Raw genomic sequence first — 21,477 nt, 5'->3', positions numbered from 1 at the left:
AGTAAATATGGCTGGTGTTTTAGAGTTATCCCTTCCTGTAAGGTGCTGTTTTAAGCATGAAAACACCCTAAACCGCATGGATTCCAGCATCTCCTGAGGTGCGTGTCACCCAAGGCAGGAGGTTCCCAAGGGAGGAAGGGAGCCCGGGAAGGCTCTCTCCCCGCCCCCGGGCCGACTGTACCCGCTCCGCACTCGGTGTGGCCTGGCAAGGCAGGACCTTGCGAACTTCTGTTGGTGAGTGAGCCGTGGAGGTGGTGTAGAGCCGCATTCGGCAGACGTGCTGTGCAGGGCTGCAGGTGTAGACGCAGTGTGGGGCGTGACTGTGAGCAGCAGGCTTGAGAAAGAAGGACCGGGCTATGCCACAGTGGGCTAAGCTGACACCTGCAGTGCCGGCATCCTGTGTGGGCTCCAGGTGGTGTCCCGGCTGCTCCTCTTCAGATCCGGCTCCCTGCTAATGGCCTGGGAAAAGCAGCAGACGATGGCTCAGGTGCTTGGGCCCCTGCCAGCTCCTGGTTCCTGACTTCAGCCTGGCCCAGCCCTGTGCAGCGTGGACATCTGAAGAGTGAGCCAGGCTCCCTCCCTCCCTCCCTCCCTCCCTCCCTCTGTGACTCTGACTCTCAAAATCAATCAGTAAATCTTTTTAAAAAAGTGACTTAACTGTCAAATGCTAAATAACCACGGCCACACTCGAGGGTCTTATTTCATTTTTATTTTTGTTTTTTTTTTTTTTGTTTTGCAGTGAGTGTTGAGAAAGTGGACCTGAAGGGACTGTCACACACAAAGAGTGACAGAACTGTGGACTGCTCCTTTGAGGTAAGATGCAGAGTCTTCCCTGGCCTGGGGGCTGGGAAGGAGACACTGGCGCTGTGTCGACGCTCTGGCTGCCGAGGAGAGCTACGCCAGCTGGCCACGGTTCGGCCGTGTTTGCCTCAGTGGCGTCCCGCCGGGTGTGGAGGGAAGACGTCACAGTCCTCGGGACTCTCGGGGGCAGCCTCCCTGGGCTGCGTGGACAGAGGCTCAGCTCCCCTGCTTGGGAACCATGAAGTCATGACAGTCGAGGCCTGCTGTTGTGACCCCTCCACAGCAGTGGCTGAAACCAGGCAGAAGTTTGTCCTCTGATGTCGGAGTGCGGGGCGCTGGGCTGGGCTGGCCACAGGGCTCCAGCAGAGCCCAGGGAGCTTGGGTGAGCCCCACACCCTTGCTCCCCTTCTCATCCTGCAGCCGGGCCTGTGGACGGAGAGAAGGGAAGGGCTGCTTTTTATCTGTGTCTGATGACGAGCATCGCTGAAAGCAGCCACCAGACGCCTCTACTTAGCTTTGTGGGCCAGAGTGTAGTTTCTTTGTCCCTCTTGGCTGCAGAAGAGGCCGGGGAGGGGTGTGGGCTGGCTGCCGTGGCCCTGCCAGATGAGGTTCTGCGACCTGCTGCCTGCATGTCTGCCCCCGGCGTCGGCGGCGGGCGGCTCGGCGGCAGTCTCCTGTCTGGCGTGCACGCTGTGTGCTGCTGAGTGGAGGAGGCCCTCGCCTGGCTTGGCAGGTGCTGCGCCGTGGGGGCCGCTGCTGCTCCGTGGCTGCGGTTCCTCGTGCCGCAGGGCTGCGTGGCGTGGGTGTGGAGATGGTTGCCGGTGGTGATGCCGGGCCCTGGCACTGGGGGGCGCTGGGTGCCAGAGTGCAGGCTGCCCGGGGAAGTGCTGCCGTGGCTGTGGACACTGTGGGTAGGTCGGTGGCCACGGTGCTCCTGGTGTTGCCGTCACTGGGGAGGTGGCTCCACGTGGCTTCTCCTTTCTCTGCTCTCATTCCCAGGCCTTCTCAGCGAGGGGGCTTGTGCCAGCCTGCAGCAGGGGCTCTTGTGATAGACCAGGACCGGACAGGTGGTATTTGGAGAGAGGTGGGCGGCCCAGTCTGGTTCTGGTGGGCATGGCTTTGCCCGGAGCCTTGGTCCAGTTATTGGCGGTAAGGAATTCAGGGCCATATGGTGTGATGGATCCTAGCTCTGGACCCCATGCTGCTCGTGGCTTTTCCCTGAAGAAACAAGCCTGGGCCTGTCCCAGCTTTCCCGGAGGAGAGAGTCCTGACTGGTACGGGGCCCCTGGAAGTCCCCACGTGTTCCTGGTCGTCACCGGCTTTGCTCCCACACGGTTAGCAGGGCAGTTCCAGGACGTGGAGCAGAAGTGCCACTTACACGACAAGGCCTGCTTTTCCTGAAGGAAGACTGGTGGATGTCAGCTGTCACGCAGCGACAGGGACGTGTCTGAAGGCGACCAGAACGTGGCCCTGCATCCCAGTTGTACTTGTGTGTTTAGGAGACGGGCAGTGCCACAGCATGGTTTTGGCATTGCTTCCTTGATAGGCACGGCTCTCAGTGCCCATGCCAGGTGCAGTGGTGACTCGAGGCGCAGCCATCAACATGGAGAGCAGCTTGCCGTGCGCTTACGTGGCCTGCCCTCCACCTCCCAGGGGAGGTTTTCTGTTTCAGAAATTAACACGGTGATTCCAAAAATTATATGGAAGGAGCTAGGGGGCTCACAGCAGTGAGAAAAGAAGGAAGGCTGGAGGCGTCGCACTCCCTGGCTGCCGGATGCCTGGGTGCTGGCACAGGGTGCGGGCGCTGGTGCTGCTGTTGGGAGACTGGGGTCGGACTTGTGTCCCCCTCCGTGTTGGCTGCAGGCAGGGCACTGGGGACAGACCTCCAGGTGCAGAGCAGTGGCCTCCACCTGTGCCTCCGCCCCGTGCAAAACGGACTCAGACCTGACCACAGACCGCACTGTAAAGCCTCAGACTGGGAGAGAGGAGAAAGCGATGTGACTGCAGCTAAGCAGAGAGCACTGTGAGAGACAGGAGACAGGCAGGGAACCAGCCTGTCTGCTGGTCTGTGCTGCAGAGGCCTGCAGCAGCCCACAGCGCACCCTGGTCTCCCACGGGGGTGCAGGGCCCAGGCGCGGAGCCACCCTCGCTGCCTGTGTGCATTAGCAGGCCCACGGCTGGGCTGTGAGCTGCCCTCCTAGGCCAGGGTTTCCTGAGTGCAGCGCTGAGGGCGCGGGGCTGGAGGGAGCCCTGCAGTGCAGCTCCGGCAGAGCGAGGAACTCACTCTTGGGAAGGCACCGTGAGGAGAAGGCAAAGTCACGGATCCGGTGCAGAGGCCAAAGAGCACCAGACTTGCAGAGTTGACCACGGGGGACATAGGGGCGGCCGCTGACCCCTGTGGAAGATCGCGCGCACGGGCACGAGGACCTGGAGGCTCTCACTTTGCTCCAGAAGTTAGAGGTGCGCCTGAGCACCACACCTGGATTCCCGCGGGAGGCCACGCTGACGTGCGCAGACGCCGTGCATGGGACAGATGCGGCCGCCCCCAGACGCAGAGGAGTCCGACACACGGTTCTAGGAAGCGCAGCCCAACCCACAGCCGCAGAAAGCAGCCCAGTGCTGCCCTGGGGAGGCCAGGGGAGGCCCTCGGAAGCCAGGAGAGGCTGGGTGGTGGGCATGGCTGGCTCCTGGGCAGCAGGTGCTTCCTTGGGTAGAAATGTGTCAGGAGATCAGAGTGTACACTTCACATAGGTGCAGTTGTAACTCAGAAACTCATTCATTCTTAAAGATTTTGTGTATTTGAAAAGCAGAGAGAGAGAGAGAGAGAGCACGAGCACTGTCACCTGCTGGTTCACTCCTCAAAAGGCCTCTGTAGCTGGGGCTGGGCCAGGCTGAAGCCAGGAGCTGGGGCTTCTTCCCGGTCTCCCACATGGGTGCGGGAGCCCAAGCACTTGGCTCATCTTCTGCTGCTTTCCTAGGCGCATAAGGGAGCTGGATCAGAAGGAGAGTAGCCGGGACTCAAACCAACACCCATACAGGAGGTTGGCATGTCAGGCTACGGCTTAACCCGGAAACTTTTTTTTTTTTTTGACAGAGTGGACAGACAGAGACAGAGAGAAAGGTCTTCCTTTGCCGTTGGTTCACCTTCCAATGGCCGCTGCGGCCGGCGCTGCGCTGATCCGAAGGCAGGAGCCAGGTGCTTCTCCTGGTCTCCCATGGGGTGCAGGGCCCAAGCACCTGGGCCATCCTCCACTGCACTCCCGGGCCACAGCAGAGAGCTGGCCTGGAAGAGGGACAACCGGGACAGAATCCGGCACCCCGACCGGGACTAGAACCCGGTGTGCCGGCGCCGCAGGTGTAGGATTAGCCTGTTGAGCCGCGGCACCGGCCCGGAAACTCATTTTTAAAGGAGATTGCTTGGCGTCAGCCTTTCCTCTTATCCGCGGAACCTCGACTGAGGGAGTGAAGTGGTGTCAGTTGTCCTTTGTGAGTGGGCGGAATCACGCAGGCCCAGCGGCAGCAGCAGTGGCTGCCCCGGCTGTGCTGTGGGGTTCGGACAAGGAGGTGGCTTCTCCCCGCCTCGCTCAGTTTCCAGGCGTGCTTCTCTCTGAGCTTTCCGTCTAGTGCTGAGCGAGTTTGTTGTTACTCTGGAACGGTGTGAGGAACTGCGTAGCGACCCGGGTGCACAGTCTGCAGAGGAGAGGAGCCCTGTCGTCTTTCATGAGTCGTTCACTTGGGCTGGAATTACAGTTGCTGCTAACGAGTTCCCGAGGCCATAGATCAGTATGCAGAAAGCAGATGCTAGAATTTGTTAAAATAGGAAGTATTTGTGTGCATGGGGTATGCCTACATTTTACCAGCTTTTCCAAATTCACTCTTAAGAAACTAAATTGGAGTGACTGTTGGCCGCAGGGCTTAAGACACAGCTTGGAGGGAGCCAGGCTGTGGCTTGGTGGCTTACAAGGGTCTGTGGCGCTGGTATCCCGTGTCAGAGTGCTGACTAGAGTCCCAGCTGCTCTGCCTCTCATCCAGCTCCCTGCTAGCGCACCTGGGAAGCAGTAGAGGGCGGCCCTAGGGCTCGAGTTGCTGTGGGGCCCAGACACACACACACAACACTTGGGGCACCTGCCTGGTTCAAGTCCCGACTTCTCTGCTGCTGTTTGTTGAGATTGATAGATTTATTTGAAAGGGTTACAGAGGAGGAGTGACAGGCAGAGAGAAAGGTCTTCCTTTTGCTGCTTCTTTCCCCAAATGGCCACAATGGCCAGGGCTGGGCCAGGCTGAAGCCAGAAGCTGAAAAAGCATCATCCAGGGCCCACACGGGCGCAGGGGCCGAGGCTTATCCACTGCTTTCCTAGGTGCGTTAGCAGAGAGCTAAATGGGAAGTGGAGCAGCCAGGACTCAAACTGGTGCCCTCGTGAGATGCTGGCCCTGCAGGCGACAGCGTTACCCGCCACGCCACAGGGCCGGCTCCTCTCTGCTTCTGCTCCAGATTCCTGCCAGTGCACATTCTGGGGGTGCAGCAGCGATGGCTTACATACTCGGATCCTTGCCACTCTGTAGGAGACACCCAGATGAGTTCCGGGCTCTTGCCTTTAGCCTCACCCAACCCTGGCTGTTGTGAGCATTCGGGGAGTGAGCCAGCAGATGACGCGCGCTCTCTGGCTGCCTGTGTGGTGCAGTGGGACATCTGTATGCCGTATCAGAATGCCGGGATCAAGTCCCACCTCTGCCTCTGAACCAGCTTCCTGCGGACGAGCCTGGGAGGCAGCAGATGGTGCCTGAGAACTCGTTCCTGCTGCCCACCGGGAGAACAGGATGGAGTTCCTGACTCCTGGCTTTGCTTGGTCCAGCCCTAGCTGAACCAGCTGGGACGTGAACCAGCAGATGGCTCTCTGCCTTTCAAATAAATAACACTTAACCATTTATGAAAGGGAAATACTTTAATTAGCAGTGTTTTCTTATCACAGTCAGGAAACAAGGAAACATCAGGTTCCCCACCTGTGGTGACTGTGGTTGTGTTGGCTTAAGAATTGTAGAGCAACAACGAAAACTCTTTTTGAGCCATTATTCCTTAAAATTTTCCAGACATGACACTTTTTAAGTGTTGCATTTTAAACATTGATTTTTAAATCTAAACCAGTGTTACCTTCCTGCTGTGACGACTGTGTCTCTGTGAGCAAAGGCATTCCTGGGGCTTGTCCGTGTTGATCGGGTGCACATGTGTGTGTGCACGCGCGCGCAGGAAGCTGGCACACGGCAGCGGGAGTGCGTGCTTGGTGGCTATGTGGTGCACGGGTGCCTGGGGCGGCAGCCGTGGCTAGTGCGTGTGGCGTGCCTGGGGCGGCAGCCGTGGCTGGTCCGTGCGGCGTGTTCTTAGCACCTTTCCCTTCCACTCACTGGCCTGTTTTCCCCGTGGTGTTCTCTCGCTTGGTTGCTCTCTGTCTCTGTCTCTCTCGGTTCCTCGTGTTTCTTAACAAGAGCTTGGAAACCTGGCTGCCCTGAGGTCTTCCTGTCAGCTCTATCTTGGGAGTTGTGGCTCGTGGAGCGCCTCAGCCGGTGCCCCCTGTACTTGGCGGCCTTGTCCAGGCCACCCCTGAGCCTGGGGTCTCTCTGTCGTCAACCTGCGGCCTTTCTCCGTCGCCAGCTCGGACCCCCTGTTGTTGGGTTGTGTGTTGTCCTTCGTCCTTGTTCTGGGAGTTGCCCTGGTGTTTAGGGTATGTAGGAGGCGCAGTTTTGAGGCTTGTGGTGCCTGGAGATGTCTCGGGGGGTACAGCCGCAGTGCTGGCTCTGGGCTGAGCCCTGTCTCCCCAGCAGTCGGGGTACACCACATCGTGTGGCTTTGCGCCCTCCTGCTGTGCCCTACGTGAGGTTTGGGGAGTCCGTCTGAGCTGTGCCGTGGTACCAGCCTGCATTTCCCAGGGCGCTCAGACTCAGTGGATGCTGTGAGTGTGAAGACTTGTGTCTGTCCAGCTGGGGGCTTTCTCTCTAATTATTTCTTCGCTGACCTTCGATCTGTGTCTGCTTGTTTGCAAGCTCTTGCTGTGTGCGTGCTCCTCCGGAACAGGCCCGCGCGTCGTGTGGAGGATGGCCTGGCGCCTCCCATGCGTGGCTGCGCCCTTGCTCCCTCCCGGAGAGCGTGCGTCTGGCGGCTCCTCCTTGGTAGCATCCTGTCCTGGATGTGTCTCTAGCTCCCGAAATACTCGTGCCAGCTAAGGATTCTGCTTCCACCGCTGGTTGGTTGTGCTTGACAGCCTTGGTCTGGGGAGGCTCAGGGGTCCTGGGCTGCCTGCCCCTTGCCTGTGAGCCCTGGCCTTGGACTTAGCCCGAGATGTCAGGGTAGGCTGCTTCTGGGTTCAGATGAGGCACCTGCTGCATCGCGTGCTCCAGCGCTGATGCCACGTGGAGAACATTTCCATGGAGAGTCAAGCGGAAATGGAGCCGGAGGAACCCCACTGTGCCTGTGAGGACCGCCGTGCGCATTCAGGAGAGCCGCGTGTGAGCGTTTGCTTAGCAGCTTTTCCTGGTGGCAGCTGACTTGCGTTTGGGTAACACACAAGTCTAGAGCATGTTTCAGGCCAGCAGGGTGTAGGCCTGTTCTCCCCTCCGCCACTCCTCCCAGCCGTGCTTCAGGTCAGCCAGCAGTGAGGCAAGCATGAGAGTTCAGGCCTTGCAAAGGGACTGGCGCCCCCTGCAGGCTCAGGCAGACTGCAGCCCACTGTAGGGAACTTGGTGCCCAGGGCTGGCCTTTCTGTCGCCAGCTCTGTGCACTAAGGGAAGTGAACAGAGTCGTGAGTAGCTGAGCACACGTGAAGCAGGTGGTCTGTGTTGGCATCGCGTGATCTGTGTTTGCATTCATGGGATGTCGATGTGGAAGGAGAGAGAGAGTACTCCAGCTGGGAACAGGTGGGGGGCTGTGAGGAAGTGACATTTCCCTCTACACATTTACTTGGCGGGGTACCAGCTGTCAGCAGTGCTTTGGGTGCACACTGCGTGTCCCGACCCCGAGGCCTGGGGCGTCTGCTCCCAGCAGCCTTTTGGAGCAGCAGTGGGGGCGTTTCCATTGTAGAGCAGGTAGACTGGCGGCAAGGCATGTTCCCAGAAGCCTTGAGGGAGTCTCGAGAGATCTGGGAATTGCAAGGTGGAGCTTGCGTGGGATGCAGGCCTGACTCTGAGCAGCCCAGAGTGCCCCCGACCCCTGGCCGGCACGGAGGCAGCCATCTGCCACCTGGTGTGGCTCTGTTATCCCCGGGCTGTCTTTAAGCAAGTCTGGGTGTGATCCTCTCTTGTGGGTGGAAAGAAGCGTTTGGTCACTTCGTTTCCTGACTTGGAATCCTCCGCTGACTTCTGGCTTTTATGTGGTAGTTGTCCCTCCCTGATGCGGCCCTGCCCTTGTCTTCACACGCTGACCCTGTCGTGCCCTGGGAGCTCTGGCACACCCCACAGCAGACCTCACCTGGCTTCACTCTGCTTTTCCTGACTCTCCCCACCTGGCCGCAGTCCTCCCCCGCCCCAAGCCCTCCTCTCTCGGAAGAACTGCTGTTCTGTGGTCAGAGTCACTCAGGCCAACCCACGCTTCTGCCCCAGATCGACTGTGTCCATGTGGACGCGCTGGGAGGCGCGCGTGCGCTGTGGTGAGCCCACGCTGCAGTGCGTCTGGCGCACCTGGCACGGCTGCGCTCTCAGACACAGGGACGGCTCCCAGGCACCAGGCTCAGGACGTGTGAATGCTCACTCCCCAGGCGCACGCACACTAGGGCAGTCACACCTGGACGTGTGTGCTGTGAATTAAGTATGTGCTGTCTGTTTTTAAGGTTTGTTTGTTTATTTGTTTTTAAGGTCTTGTGGTCTGATTCTTCAGTAACATCAGTAACCAAATCTTCCTCTGAAGTGACTGACTTTGTTTCAAAGGTAAGGTGACTAAGGGATCCTCCGAGACTTACAAGGTTCACACTCGCAGGTGGTGCTCATTCTGTGGAGTAACTTCATAGGTGCCTTCCCTGGGCAGCCGCGCCAGGCCTGTGCCAGCGTGAGTCCAAGGCCAGCTCGTGGCAGGGGTGCGGCCCGGAGCCTGCGCTCCCCAAAGCACTGTTCATGGCAGGGGTGCGGCCCGGAGCCTGCGCTCCCCAAAGCACTGTTCACGGCAGGGGTGCGGCCCGGAGCCTGCGCTCCCCAAAGCACTGTTTACGGCAGGGATGTGGCCCGGAGCCTGCGCTCCCCAAAGCACTGTTCATGGCAGGGGTGTGGCCCGGAGCCTGCGCTCCCGTGCACTGCTCACGGCAGGGGTGTGGCCCAGAGGCTGCGCTCCCCATGCACTGCTCACAGCAGGGGTGCGGCCTGGTGCCTGCACTCCCTATGCACTACTTGTGGCAGGGGTGCGGCCTGGAGCCTGCACTCCCTGTGCACTGCTCACAGCAGGGGTGCAGCCTGATGCCTGCACTCCCTGTGCGCTGCTTGTGGCAGGGGTGCAGCTCTGTGCCTGGGCTCCCTGTGCACTGCTCGTGGCAGGGGTGCAGCCTGGAGCCTGTACTGCTCGTGGCAGGGGTGCAGCCCCGTGCCTGCGTTCCCTGTGCACTGCTCATTGCAGGGGTGTGGCCTGGAGCCTGTACTGCTCATGGCAGGGGTGTGGCCTGGAGCCTATACTGCTCATGGCAGGGGTGCGGCCTGGTACCTGCGCTCCCCGTGCACTGCTCGTGGCAGGGGTGCGGCCCGGAGCCTGCGCTCCCCCTGGACTACTCGTGGAGTGGAGACAGCAGGCAGGCACCATGTGCAGGCACGGCCACCTCAGGAAGCAGCTCTGCGTGTGCACTCGCGTGTGTGCACTCACGCCAGCATGCTGGCCTCTGCCAAGTCTCGTGGTTTTCCTAGAAAAGCTGTGGGTGGACACGTGGCCTCGGCGTGGGCGATGGTGTCGGATCTGGCCTGGCCTCGCGGGCGTGAGAGGACAAGCCAGATCCAACAGCTCCTGGGGTTACAGATAGCTTCCAGGAATCCACCTGCAGTACCGCCTTTCTCCCCTTCCCAGCTGCCTCCTTGGTGTCCAAGAACCAGTTTCTCCGGATCCCACAGATGCCTGCCAGAGCTCTGGCCGCAGACTGGTTGTCTGCCCAGGTGTCCCCTGGCTGCTGCTCAGCCTGCCCGTCTCGGGTATCTGAGTTGTCATCTCATCACTTGGAGAGTCCCTGTCTGGTCGCTTCAGCCCTCTCTCCTCCCCAGTCCCCGCTCTGGGCCTGCAGCTGCGTGTGCGGGCAGGGGCGCATGAGAAAGTGCCCAGCCCTGGGGCCGGGCCTCTCTCCCTCTCACTCTGGGCTTCAGCTGGGATCATTTGCCCCCTGCTGGCTTTTCCCCCTCCTCTGCCCAGGCTGCCGGGGAGCCTGTTGAGTGCGCTGCATTCCGGATGGCTGCTCCGAGCGTTTTCCACCAGTGTTGCCCGTTGTGTGCCGCTCTAACCAGGTCAGCCAGCAGTGAGGCAAGCGTGAGCATTCAGGCCTTGCAAAGGGACTGGCGCCCCTGCTGAATTTACTGTGTCCATCGCGGTTCCTGGGAGTCTCTGCCTGAGACCTGCAGGCTCCAGGCCATTCCCACGTGTCTCGATGGTAGCTGGCAGTGTGTCTGGGACATTCTGGTTGGAGGGTAGATGTCGTGTTTGGGAGAGTCTCAAGACTGTGGAGAGCAGTGTTTGCTGGGAGTGGACGCATGCTTCTCAGGCCAAGTGGGGTCCTGGAGTGGAGGGGACTTCGGAGGTGTGTGGCCCTGGTCACCCACTCACACCCGAGTGGACGGCTGCCACTGCCCGGGCCGGAAGTGCCCCCTGGGGTAGGTGGGTCCTGGGGTCTTGCTGTGCTTGCTCTAGCAGTCCTTGTATGCCTGTGGCCCAGAGCAGAGGCGCCTCGACATGTGGGCGCTGTTCCCAGGCAGGCCTCTGTGGGGCTTCTGGGGAGGCTTTCTCGGCACTGCAGGACTGACCTCTGCTCTGTGTCGGTGCAGGGTCTTGGTCTCAAGGGGGCTTCATGCCTCTCCTTGGGCCGGGGGTGTTCGCCCTACCCCTCTCACAGAAGTGGTGGGTCTCTCCATGGCCTGGGCCAGAGCGGGAAATACTGCCCCTGCCTGTCCGCCATGACTGGGGCTTTGCTTCAGACTGGGAAGGTCTCTGGGGAGCACACAGGGTGGGTCTCGGCCGCTGCGCCCGGCACAGGCACCTGGGGAGGTGGGCACGTCCTTCTGCCTGGAACTGGGCCTTGCTCAGCCTGTAGGGATGTGCGGAGCAGCTTTCTGTCCTGCCCTGACGGTGTGACGGCCACCTCTTCCTCACGCGGTGCCGCAGGTGTGAGCTTGTGTGTCCGCCCTCAGGGCTCGGCCCCTGCTTGAAACCCAGTTCCTGTGGTGGCCTGCGACGTGGTGTCTGGTGGCCGCAGGTGGGTTAGGGCCGTGGAGCTTGGCGAGCTGTTTCTCAGTGTTGACGGTGGGCTGCTGCTCTTGTGGCTGTCTCCACGCTAGGGCTGTGGCGCCCCGGACTCGCTGATGGAGCGGTGTCACGTCACGTCGTAGCCACGGATGCCAGCAGCGGGCCCGCCCAGGCCGTCCTGGCTGAAGGCTCCTGCTCTGACGCGCTTCCTGCACCTCTCCTTCTCTTTCAGCTCTCGCAGCTCCACCCTGAGGAGAATTTGGAGAAACTCATTCCTTGCCTCGCCGCCCCAGATCCATTTTATGCAGAGCGAAACCACATGGATCTGGAAGCAGGCCTGAGGTAAGTCCACACGGGGCAGCTGCGGGCTGATGCGGGGGCACACAGGTCGCCTGGGGGTGGGTCTGCACGTGGCCTCGGGGACGTTCAGCGGCTGCGGAGCGGGAAGGAGGGTCTTGGGGGCTGAGAAGGCTCATTGCATCGCTGCTCTGTGAGCCAGATTGAGGCTGCTCCAGGGTTACACTAGGGCCTCCTAAACAGTTTCTCAGGGACCAGTGACCATGGCCTGGCCTCTGCCCACACTGCGACATGGCGCACAGGTGCTGGGAACGTGGGCGGGGACTAGCCCTGCTGCCAGGGTCCTGGGCTGGCATTTGAGCGCCTGTGGGTGACCCCAGCTGCTCTCGTGTTCTGGTCCTGGCTCACGGCCCTGTAAGATGTGACCGACACAGCATAAAGGAGACGGGAGGAGACTGAGGACAGACGGACGGAGAGTGGGGCGGAGCAGGAAGAACGAAGGGGCATATAACTCGAGTGCCGTTGTCTGGGATGTGCACGTCTCCCGACTGCTGGCGTGTCCTCCCCCTTCTCTGTGGTGCGTTTCCATGCCGACAGAGCCCCTGTTTGCTCTCTAGGTACCTGGCTGCGTTACCGTCTCACGTGTTAAAAAATGACCAGGTGAAGAAGTTTTTCAGCACTGCATCCCCCAGCCCGCAGCTGCAGAGTGCGAGTGAGTCTGGGGCCCGGGGCCGCCGCGAGGGAGGCGCTCGGTCCGCAAGCTTCTGTGCTGCCTGTTGTCTACTTTGCAGGTCCCGGGAACCCCTCCCTTTCCAAAGTGGGTGCCATGATGGGCGTGTCTGGAAGGTGAGGACTGGGCTCTGCAGCCCCCACGGCCCTCCCAGCTGCGTCTCGGTCACTGCTTCTGCCGTCCTTGTCACCTGTGCCGGGCAGGGTTGGGGCAGGGGTGGAGGAGCGGGAATGGTGCGGGTAACATCCCCGAGCAGTTCTCTGTGCCCCTGGAGCTGCGATTCCCGGGGACTCGGGGCCGGTGCGCGGCTGGGCTCAGCCTTGTTTCCGTCGGCATCGCCATGGGGGTGTGAGCACAGTGCCTGAGAGGCATCCCGTCTGGAGTGACACTGACCCGCATAGCTGGCTGGGTGCCAGGTTTCTGAGGCGTGCTGGCCCCCTGGCCCCCGCGCCCCGGTAAGCACCCAGGAGATATGTGTGTGGGCTTGCAGCTTGAGGTGGGAGGAGCCTGGGCTTCACGTTTCACAGAATGACAGCTTGAACATTAAAGATTCCGTCGCCAGTTTTAATGATTTCTCAGTTCACCCTGTGACTTGAGGGTCAGCATTGGCCTGGCAGGTAAGATGCCAGCCGGGCTGTCCACGCCCCACAGCACACTGCCTGGGCCCCGGTTCCAGCTTTTTGTAAATGCAGACCCTGGGAGGCGATGGTGACGGCTCACGTAGTTGGTTTCCTGCCACCCACTTGGGAGAGCCAGATTGAATTCCCTGCTTTGGCCTGGCCTAGTCCTGGCTTTTGTGAACATTTATGGAGTGAACTAGCAGAGGAGGTGCTCACTCTCTGTCTCTCAAATAAGTAAATAAATAATTTTAAAAATAAAGAACAAAAGTAACAGAAAGCAATCAGGCAGCTCAGACAGAAGCCTTGGGTGACCACTGTGTATACATCCACGTGCACACACAAGTGCGTCCTCACTTGCGGATGTGTGCACACAGGTAGACACGCACATGTGTGCGCACAGGCACGCCTGCCTCGAGCATGCACAGATGGCAGGCACACGTGTGTGCAGGAAGGGCCATCGCTAGGGATTGGAAGTGCAGGCTGGGGTGGGGGAGGGGCAGCAGTGGAAGAGGGTGGTGAGGCGGGAGGCAGTCCAGGAAGAGAACCTGGCGCGTGATCCTCGGTGGAGCCCGTCTGTGCCCGCCCCCCTCGTCCCACAGACCCGTGTGCGGAGTGGCCGGCATCCCCTCGGCTCAGAGCGGCGCCCAGCACCACCTGCAGCATGCAGCCAGCACAGCCGCCGCCCTGCCCCACTGCTCTCACTCGGGGGCCCCCACGGGCTCGGCGCTGGCCTACCGGGCCCAGATGGACGCCTCGCCCGCCATCCTGATGCCTTCCAGTCTGCAGGCCCCTCAGACCCAGGAGCAAAATGGGATTCTGGACTGGCTGAGGAAGCTGCGTTTGCACAAGTATTACCCTGTCTTCAAGCAGCTCACCATGGAGAAGGTGCGTCGGCGCGAGCACAGGCCTTCTCTGCCGCCTCTCTTCTGGCCTCAGTTCTTGAGGAACTGAGTTGTTTCCAGAATACCTGGGAGGCACAAGAACTAAGGGTGGAAAAGCGCCACCTGGTACTGGCAGGAAACAGTGCACGGACGCTAATGGGGCAGCAGGGTCTCCCTCCCCCAAGCCACGCCCCCTCGGCGCAGCCTGTGGAGCGCTGGCTCCACACCATGGCACGGCTGCCGTCCAGGGTGCAGAGCACACACCCGGGGCAGTCCCACGCAGCGAGGGAGTGCTTTGCTTTCGTTAAAATGCTGACATTGCTTGAGCCGTGATGTCCCTGACGGGAGGCTGGAGCTCCCCCTGCTGGACGGCATGGCTTGGTGGCTTTAACTACAGAGATGTCGCTGATGCAGCCCCAAGTCAGGCTTTCGCTTCATAGTAGAGAGCAAACGTGAAGCACGTGTGTAATGCCAAGTCACCATGTGTGAGTGCCCCGCTCAACTCGGTGCCATGGGTGCTGTGCACACGGAAGCACCCGCTGCCTGCCGGGGTCCCGCCTCTGGGCTGGCTTCCCCTTCAGTCCCGGCGACCTCTGCTTTGTTGCCTGCCGGGGCTGCCCCCCCCCCAGAAGGGTGGTGCTGGGGAGGGGGCCCCCGCGAGGCCTGCGCAGCCCACACTCAGACGGCAGGTCAGTCAGCAGGTGGACGATTCCCCGTGCCAAGGTCAGGGTAGCCTGATGTGCTTGCGTGCCCAGAGGTGGGTGGTGTGAGCGCAGCCCCAGGGAAGAGCCCCCCCTCGGGCAGTGACTCTGTGCCTCGTCTCTCCCCGGGCAGTTCCTGAGCCTCACTGAGGAGGATCTCAACAAGTTTGAGTCCCTCACCATGGGAGCGAAGAGGAAGCTGAAGACTCAGCTGGAGCTGGAAAAGTGAGTGTGGGAGTGTGTCAAGCGTGTGTTCCACTTGGTTTCTCAGGAGCCAGGGCGAGCGCAGTCGTGCTGCCCACGTGGCGCCGGCCCAGCCAGGAAGGGCGGCTGCGGCGCACTGATGAGTCGGGTTTCCCCGAGGGGCTGGGAGCCGCTTTGTACTGAACGTTTGTGAAACAGTAAGAGGAGGCTTTGACTTGCTGCTGTGCTTTGGTGTTGCACAGGGAGAAATCGGAGAGACGGTGCCTGAATCCCTCTGCCCCGACCTTGGTCACCAGCAGTGGGGTGGCCCGTGTGCCCCCCACCAGCCACGTGGGGCCCGTGCAGACGGGGCGCAGCGGCCACACGGCAGGTACGGGGGCGGGGTGTTCCTTCTCAGCTCGCGCTCTGGCCGTTTGTAGTTTGCACTCTACTCAGCTTGCGGTTTTCACACGGGCAGCCTCCAGTGCAGGGGAGCGTGGACAGTTGGTCAGCAGCTGCGGGCTGGGCACCGGGAGAGTGCGAGGGGCGAGGGGCCCGGGGCTGGGGGTGCGTGGCTGTGTGGCCACATCCTCGCCCAGCCCCAGCCCCAGCGGCCCTGGCTCCCGGCCCACCTCCCCACCCTCAGGGACGCGAAGTCCCAGAGACTCTCTCCTCCCTGCCTTCTCCGTGTCCTGCGGAAGAGAGTGGAGACAGCTGTCTTCTCCCAGGGTAGGACAGGCCCTCCCTTCCGTGACAGGAACAGAAAGGGTGCCGGGGACCACGAAAGAGCCTTCCAGGGTCCACTCTGAGCGGCCGCTTGACTAGAGGCCGTGCGTCGCGTGTGGGCGTGGCGGGGCTCGGCGCAGTTTAAGGAGTGCCCACGCAGGATGGCTGCGAAGCCTCTGTCCTCGGCTTGGTGTGGGGGCGCTGGGAGTGTTGTTCTCAGTCCCGGGCGCTGTTAGAATCTCCGCTGAGATTGGCCTTTGACCTTGGCCTTCTCTGACCCTGGGAAGCGGTGCTGGCGCCCAGCAGGGGGCAGCCGCCATCACAGTGGGCACCGCGACACCGTCCCGTCCCTTCTCTGCAGAGCTGCGGGTGGAAGTGGAGCAGCCCCCTCACCGGATGCCCCGGGAAGGCAGCTCTTCCGAGTACTCCAGCTCCTCCTCCAGCCCGAGGGGCGCGCAGGCCCGAGAGGAGAGCTCTGACAGCGCCGAGGAGAACGACAGACGTAAGGGCGCTGGGGGCTGTGGCCGTGCTGCCCCGCTGTCCCCGGCGCCCGGCGCTGCTCACGCGCTCTCTGCCCCTGTAGGTGTGGAGCTGCACCTGGAGGGGCCCGAGAAGGAGAAGCCCGTCACGCTGCTGAACCACTTCCCGTCAGGCTCGGCCCGGCCCACGGCCCAGGTTCTGCCCGTGCAGAACGAGGCCGGCTCCAGCCCGTCAGGCCACCACCCTGTGCCCCCACAGATGATGCCCGCCGGCTCGCACCTGGCACCCCTCCGCATGCTGAACTCCGTGCACAAGGCGGAGAGGGGGGCCTCGGACGTGAAGCTCCTCTCGTCTTCCGTGCACTCGCTCTTGTCTCTGGAAGAAAGGAGCAAAGGGTCTGGACCAAGAAGCAGCATCAGAGTGGACAAGAGCTTCGGCAGCGCCGTGATGGACGCGCTGCCCGCAGCCCCGCCCCATCAGCCCGTGCAGGGCCTCTCCGGACTTGCGGAGAGCAGCTCCATGTCACCCACGGTCTCCTTCGGGCCCCGGGCCAAGGTCGTGCACGCATCCACGCTGGACAGGGTGCTGAAGACAGCTCAGCAGCCGGCCCTGGCCGGGGAGAGCAGCACGGCCGCCGCGGGCACGCCGAGCACGGTCCTCCATGTGGCCCGGCCCCCCATCAAGCTGCTGCTCTCCTCCTCGGGGCCTGCTGAGCCCGCCATTTCGGGGCCAACGTCCTGTCCCAACAGCGTGCAGATCAGCGTGCCCCCCGCGGTGATCAGCCCCCGGACTGCTCTCTACACCGCCAGCACCAAAGTTGCCTTCCCTGCAGTGAGCAGCATGCCCGTGGGCCCCCTGCAGGCCGGCTTCTGCGCCAGCAGCAACACTGCCTCCTCCAGCAGCCTCCCCTCCACGTCCTTCGCGAACGTGACCGCGCTGCCCAGCTGCCCGGCCCCCAGCTCGAGTCCTGCGCTTGCTTCCGTCCCCGAGAGCAGTTTCTACAGCAGCGGCGGCGGCGGCGGCGGCTCCACGGGGAACATTGCTGCCTCGAGTCAGAGCCACCACCACCACCACCACCACCAGCAGCCGCCGGCGCCCCCGCAGCCCGCGCCGCCCCCGCCCGGCTGCATGGTGTGCACGTCGTGCGGGTGCAGCGGTAGCTGCGGCTCCAGCGGCCTGACCGTCAGCTACGCCAGCTACTTCCAGCACCCGTTCTCGGGGCCGTCCGTGCTTACGTTCCCCTTCCTGCCCTTCAGCCCCATGTGCAGCAGCGGCTACGTCAGCACCCAGCAGTACGGCGGCGGCTCCACCTTCCCCGTCGTGCACGCGCCCTACAGCAGCAGCGTGGCCGCCGAGCCCGTCCTGGGTGGCCAGTCCTCGTTTGCCGTGCCGCCCATGCAGAACTTCATGGCCGGGCCAGCCGGGGTGTACCAAACCCAGGGGCTGGTGGGCGGCAGCAACGGCTCCAGCCACAAAAAGAGCGGCAATCTGTCTTGTTACAACTGTGGGGCCACCGGGCACCGCGCGCAGGACTGCAAGCAGCCGTCCATGGACTTCAACCGGCAAGGTGAGTGGGCTGCTGCGCGCACGCTGTGGGTGCGGACGGTAGCGAACCTCCTCCTTTTTAAAGCAAGAAGTAGTTTTTCAGGCGTTCTCTGACACAGCAGGAAGATCCTAACGCGAGGCTGGAAGTCTGCGCCGGGACTGCCAGGGGCTCGGTGACTGTACGCCCCTCCCTTCAGGGCATGGGCTGCTTGTGGGTGGGGCCAGGGCAGCCAGTGTGGGAGGCTTCGTGCCACCTGCCCGCCTCCGGCCCCCGAGTGCAGCCTGGCAGTTGAGAGCCCACAGGATGGAGCTCACTGCCTCCTCCGTGTGCCCCGCGTGGTTGTGGTCTTGTGTGCATCATATCATCCCCACCCCCCCCCCCCCGGTTGCTCTTTGTTGTCCACCAGGGCTGAGCTCAGGTGCGTGACTGCTGTTTGCTGGGGATGGGGACATTGGCTCTGACTCTGTGCCCACTCCCTGTGCCACCCTTGAAGCCGCTTGGTCTCTGCGTGGACTTCCATGACTTCCGTGAGGGCTGTGTGGGGCTCCGGTCTCGGCGTCGCCTGGAAAGCAGCTCCTGTGACCCAGGAGGCGTGATGGCTGCAGCCCTCCCACGTGGCTGGGTCTCCTGAGGTTGGCAAAGGTGGCCGCGGCACGCCCACCTGCCCTGTGCAGGAGCCGAGGCCTAGAGCTCCCGCCGGTCCTTCCACCCCTGGCCAGGATGCATACACTCGGCGTGCTGGCCAGCGTGGGGGAGGGCACCCCGAGCCCCAGAAGCGTGAGCCGTGGCAGGAAGCAGCAGGCTGGCTCCGGTGGGCGGCAGTCGAGCGATGCAAACGTAATGTCTTTCTCCCCTCCAGGTACTTTCAGGTTGAAGTATGCCCCCCCCGCAGAAAGTCTGGACTCCACAGATTGATGACTTTGTCTGGCAACAGAGCGTGACTGAGCGGTGGAGACGCGAGGAACATTCAAGCAGACTGCGAAGTCTCGTCGCTGTGGAGTTACTGTCTGATCCAAAGGTGCTTCACTCTCCTAGACTGGTAGAGACCTAGCGAGACGTGCATCCAGCTCGATGTATTGCCAAATCCTAGACGGGAGCTCACCGTCGGGACTCGCCTAGCAGGCGTCCCCGTGCCGCAGTGCAGAGGCCGCATGTCTCCCGAAGAGCACTGCTGTCTGTGGCCCGCCGCGGCTCTCACGCAATTCCAGGGCAGCTATGCGCGCGCGGAAGCGAGGACTGAGGGTGGAGTTCCCCCAGCGGACTCTCGGCGCCCCCGGGGTAGGGAAATCGGCGGCTGTGTTTCGTGTCGTTTCGTTTCTTTCCTAAAGCGATGAGGCACTAATCTCTGGGATTTTGAAGGATTGCACTACGGAAGAATGTACGCTCGCCGGCTCGAGCCCCTCCGAGACCTGCGGGACCCCGTGCTGAGTCCACGGCAGATCCTAGTCTTTTCCCTCCGCCCAACACTTGTAGCAGTTCCAGGTTTCGATTTTTTTTCCTGAAAATAAATTTAGCTGTGTTACGAAGTAGAAGTAGTTGACGCACAACAGGCTGATTGCTGAGGGTCCAAGTCCCGGAGAGTGCAGACGTCGAGGCGCGCGGTCCTGCCGCCTCCACCCTGGGCAGCGCCTGTGGGACGCCGGCCGAGTCGCACTTGATGGACGTTCCAGGAGCCGCACGGCCCTGTAAGTCGTGAGCAAGAGGTCTGACGTCTCCTCCTGTCGACTTCTCGTGCTAGGCTGTGTGCTGACGGTTAGTTCCGTTACAGTGACCTGGAGAGCTTCAGTAGAGCGTGGTGAGAGAGACCCTCTCCCCAGAGCGCCAGGGCGTGCGGACTCCCGCGTGCGTGTTTGTCTTTTCAGGCAGGAAGTGGAAGTCCTCGCTGTAGCCTCCGCGTCTCCACCCACTGGAACGGAAGCATTTGGGTCTGGAGTTTAGGGACTTGAACCTTCCACGCAAAAGGGGTTTTTCCACTCCAGTAATGTCACTTACAATCAATATTGATGCTGATGGGGTCAGGCTGTGCCGGGGATTTTCCAGACCGTTCTTAGAATGGGACAATCAGCCAGTGCAGGACCAGCGCCGCCTCCGCCGGAGACTCCGTGGGGCCCTGGGCAGGCAGGGGAGGCTTCCAGGAGGCTTCCAGCCGAGGCCTGTGGCGTGGCGTCAGCTGACTTTGATTTCTATGCAATGCGGAGCGGGCGGCCCTCGCTCCTCTGTTCCTGGTACAGTGTTACGGGCCGGCGACGCGCGTTCCAGCAGCGGCCGAGGGGCTGTCGCGTGAATCTCTTCCTTCAGACACTACACCGTGTCACAGCAGTGGGAGCTGACACGACTTTGCCTTAAGGAGCACTCGGCTGGGGCTCACCTTCGCGGAGGACTTGGGCGCTCGCTCCGTTCCTGGAGGCCGTGGACAGTGGCCTGCGTATGTGCTGAAAGCCAAACTTTTAAAGTTTTTTTTTTTTTTTTTTTTTAAAAAGCTGTTTTAAATGAATCCTCTCTCACCACAGTGGGTTTGTGGACAAGAGTCTCCTAGCCAAGGTGGAATCCCGGCTCCGTTTCTGTCCGGTGCTCAGCCTGGTGAGTGGAAGCGCCGGCTGTTGCCCCACGGCCGCTGTGTTTGCTGAACGCTGGAGGTGAGCCTTGCAGACAGCGCCAGATCCACGTGGAACGCGCGCCTCAGCATGCAGCCAGGGCCCCTGCGGCCCCGCCGGGCTGTGTCTGCTCACCGAGGGCTTGGGAGGACTTGCCCTTGTCTCCCGAAGCGCAGCTCACGAGGTCCCGGCATGAGAGCTCGGCCTGGGGGCGCCAGCCTCGGACTGGGCCTGTCTGCTGGCGGCGGCGTCTCTGAGTCCTGGGCAAAAGCAACCAAAGCCCGACGAGCGCTCTGGGCACCAGAGGCGGGGTGCGGCCGCAGGCGCAGGCGGCTGGCGCGGTTGGGGTCTGTCGTGTCTTAGCTTCTGGGCCCCGTTTTCTCCATCTCTGAGACTGGGGCGAGAGGACGTGCAGCGTTGGGGAAGAAAGAACTATTTAACCTTTCAGTCTCTTTTTTAAGCAAAAACTCGTTTTCTACCTTATTTTCTAATGTTTATTTCATGATAATATCAAAATTGGAAAGTATTTAACATTAAACTCCTGATTGCTAAGAGCAGAGATGGGAGCTAGCACTTAGAATAGACTCACCATTCACAACGCATCTCTGCGTGGTGTTCAGAAGGCCGCCCCCGTCCCCTGCAGACCCCAGGGTCAGCTTGTTCATACCGTAGTCATAGGTTCTGTATTCTCATTCGTATTTAGGACTCTAGGTCCGTCCTGCGAGCAGTCAGCGTAGTTGGTGCACTGCACCCGCCGTGCCGTGGCGCAGCGCGGAGGCAGGGACTCGCCAGCTGCCCCTGCCTCCACTCTCCGCACGGAACCTGGGCTCTTGGCCTCCGAGCTCCCCGCTCTTCCTGGGGTTCTGTTGGAGGTGTTCACAGGCTGCTGGGGAAACCCCGTGCGTGGCTCAGCCCCCGTCCCCGAGGATGGGCCGGGGGCCTGGGCAGGGCTGGCTGTCCTTCCAAAGCCAGGGGTTCTGGAGAGGCGGAACCGTTCCAGGTCCCAGGGGTCTGAATAGAAGTGAGCGTCGCTAACCCAAACTCGCAATATTCTAGAAAACCATATACTGTGCTGGTGGAGGCCAAAGCTTCAGGTCCCTGCTCTGTTGCCCGAGGGCGGAGCGGCCCCCGCCCAGCGCCACCTCACCCTCCCCTCGTCACGCGTGTCTGCTTCCGGGCGCACACAGAAGGCTTCCCAGCCTCTGCTGGACAGATTTTCTTTTTAGGAATGAAGGAAAATTCTCATTTTGAGCCATTCTTTTGTCAATTCTACAAAATTGCATGTAACTTTATAAATATTTTTAAAAGATATAGTTTTGTAAATATTTAATATTCCGCTAATTTGATTTTGAATTGTAAATGTCAAGTATTCTGTTTTTGGGGTTTTTATGTTTTATTATACTTTGTTAAAAAGAAAAAAAATTGTACATTTTTAGAATGTTTTTATGAGTAAATTTAATGTACTGAAAATAAAAAATTTTAAAAAAGGACCCGTGCCTGCCTTCCTCAGCTC

At 61.0% G+C, this 21,477-nt stretch overlaps 1 protein-coding gene across 5 annotated transcripts in view; it reads left to right on the top strand.

The window, feature by feature from the left end:
* ZCCHC14 (zinc finger CCHC-type containing 14) overlaps positions 1–21,454 on the top strand; it is a 71,369-nt gene extending 49,915 nt beyond the window's left edge. Inside the window, exons 3-15 of one of the 5 annotated variants that reach the window (XR_016224642.1) lie at positions 413–562; positions 740–813; positions 8,641–8,712; positions 11,439–11,548; positions 12,121–12,215; positions 12,295–12,349; positions 13,453–13,738; positions 14,569–14,660; positions 14,882–15,009; positions 15,706–15,846; positions 15,928–17,391; positions 18,230–19,795; positions 19,881–21,454. Coding sequence is in view for 4 of the 5 variants with exons in the window: in XM_051840308.3 (XP_051696268.3) it covers positions 413–562; positions 740–813; positions 8,641–8,712; positions 11,439–11,548; positions 12,121–12,215; positions 12,295–12,349; positions 13,453–13,738; positions 14,569–14,660; positions 14,882–15,009; positions 15,706–15,846; positions 15,928–17,391; positions 18,230–18,285 (2,723 nt within the window). In the remaining variant the exon portion in view is untranslated. Of the gene's footprint in view, positions 1–412; positions 563–739; positions 814–8,640; positions 8,713–11,438; positions 11,549–12,120; positions 12,216–12,294; positions 12,350–13,452; positions 13,739–14,568; positions 14,661–14,881; positions 15,010–15,705; positions 15,847–15,927; positions 17,392–18,229 lie in introns of all 5 variants that reach the window. The other 4 variants (XM_051840308.3, XM_089319045.1, XM_051840309.3 and 1 more) reach the window with 4 other exon arrangements.
* Positions 21,455–21,477: the final 23 nt, after the last annotated feature.

The sequence above is a fragment of the Oryctolagus cuniculus genome, chromosome 18, assembly GCF_051225735.1.
Source record: "Oryctolagus cuniculus isolate XC-2025 breed Fujian yellow rabbit chromosome 18, ASM5122573v1, whole genome shotgun sequence".
NCBI lineage: Eukaryota > Metazoa > Chordata > Mammalia > Lagomorpha > Leporidae > Oryctolagus > Oryctolagus cuniculus.
This window is presented reverse-complemented; position numbering and strand designations above follow the sequence as displayed.